At 64.0% G+C, this 1782-nt stretch overlaps 1 protein-coding gene across 1 annotated transcript in view; it reads right to left on the bottom strand.

The window, feature by feature from the left end:
• Positions 1 to 1055: 1055 nt before the first annotated feature.
• The window catches only part of SCNN1B (sodium channel, non voltage gated 1 beta subunit), a 19594-nt gene continuing 18867 nt past the window's right edge, over positions 1056 to 1782 (bottom strand). Inside the window, exons 11-12 of the mRNA XM_004692069.2 lie at positions 1683 to 1758; positions 1056 to 1428 (exon numbers count right to left, since the gene is read on the bottom strand). Coding sequence (XP_004692126.1) covers positions 1060 to 1428; positions 1683 to 1758 — 445 coding nt within the window. The 3' untranslated portion in view covers positions 1056 to 1059. The remainder of the gene's footprint in view (positions 1429 to 1682; positions 1759 to 1782) is intronic.

Genomic DNA, 1782 nt, shown 5'->3' on the forward strand with positions numbered 1-1782 from the left:
GCACCCACCTGCTTCAGATCATATAATTCTCCAGGGTGGCAGCTGGCTTCAGGTGAGGCAGAGGCTGACCACCCTGGGTGGTCTGTCCAGCTGGACACACTGAGAGACGGACATGTGACCCTATCAGTGACCAATGAGTGTGAACCCCGGAATCTGCTGAGATCACTGAGAAAGGTTCTTCCTAGCTGTTTGCTAAACTGGAGAGATGGGTGTGGCGTCACGGTGGCATTTTTTGGCAGCAGTGTGAAGACAGCCTGCCTGGAAGACCAGAGGTGGACGCTCGTTTGAATCGCTGAGACCCTTTTGCTTAAGTCACCTTAAGGACCTCTCTCACCCCCGGCCCCGCTTGGAACCCACAGAACTAAGCTGGGTGAACTTGGTCTGGAAAGAGTCAGGGACAACTTGAAAGGGGCCTTAAGTCAGCTGTCTCAGGGATCTTTCCCCGGCCAGGCCTTTGCTCTCAAGGCTAGCTGCCCACCCGCCCCCAGATGCACCGGGGCACCTGTCTGCCCAGTCGGACAAAGAACAAAACTTCGTTCTGTGTTTTCTACTTTTATTTTCTAGAACAAGACACAGACCTTGTTGCAGGGTCCCCCTTGCTGAGACCCTTCTGCTCCCCATGGCCCACGCCCTCATTGAACCCGTGCGAGAGGCTGGCCACCGGCAGGGTGAATCTGGGGCTCTCCAAGGCCAGCTAAGGCCAGGAAGAGCAGTGAATTCTGGGCTCAGCGCTGGGGGCTGCCCCCTGGGCTGGCCCGGGAGGGTGTTGCCTGCCTGCGGGGAGCGTGTTCCAAGGCGCTCTGGGACGCGGCTGGGGACATCCCAGGCCAGGCTCAGAAACTCTGGGGTGGGGCTGGGGGCCGCAGCTGCACCCGCGTCTGTACCGTGACCCCAGAGCCATGGCTGGGCTGGCCTGGATCTGCAGGTCCCTCGGTGGAGGGACACACAGACCTTGGCCTTGGGCGCGGCCTCCCGGCCCTGGGAGAGGCACCTTAGCGCAGACCCGGGCCTGGGCGGTCTCAGCCTGGAGTCCTCAGGCTGCCGGGCGGGCGGGCGGGTCTAGACGGCATCCCCCTCGCTGTCAGACTCCATGACGTCCAGGGGCTGCAGGCGCAGGGAGTCATAGTTGGGGGGCGGGGTGCCCGGGATGGGCAGGGTCTGCTCCTCGGGGCCGGGGTCGCGGACGGCCGCGTCGGCCTGGAAGCCGAGGTTGGTGTGGGCCTCCACGAGCTGGGCCACGGTGGGCGGCGGGCGGGCATAGCGCGACTGGCTGCCCCTCCGCCGCAGGCCCTTGGCCAGGGCCACCAGCTTGATGACCGTGATCCACATGAAGTCGATGAGGATCTCCCCGAACTCGATGAGGCACAGCACGGAGCCCCCCATCCAGAAGCCGAACTGGCCGCCCAGGTTCGAGAGCAGCCAGACGATCTGTGGGGAGCGGGGGGCTGAGCACCTGGCAGGGCCGGGTGGGGGTGGGGCGCGGGCCCCGATTCCTGCCCAGGCCCCCGGAGTTCCCGGCTTCTATGTGGTGAGTGGTGGCCCGGAGGGGAAAGGCGACCATGCCAGCCCGGGAGAGCGCCTGGGATCTTCTCAATACCCCCGGGCGGTCCCCCCTGGGTAGTCCCCCCTGGGCAGCCCACCCTCGGCAGGGTGGCAGGTGGGGGTGGAGCCCCCAGACTCACGTTGTTGGCTGCTGACTCCTCAATAGTGCGATAGTTGAATTCTTGGAAGTAGATGTTGAGCTTCATGATTCCCTTCCTGCAGACAGAGAGGAAGCAGAGC

This window comes from Condylura cristata, unplaced genomic scaffold, assembly GCF_000260355.1.
Source record: "Condylura cristata isolate star-nosed mole 26May11 unplaced genomic scaffold, ConCri1.0 scaffold00032, whole genome shotgun sequence".
In the NCBI taxonomy this organism is placed as follows: Eukaryota; Metazoa; Chordata; class Mammalia; order Eulipotyphla; family Talpidae; genus Condylura; species Condylura cristata.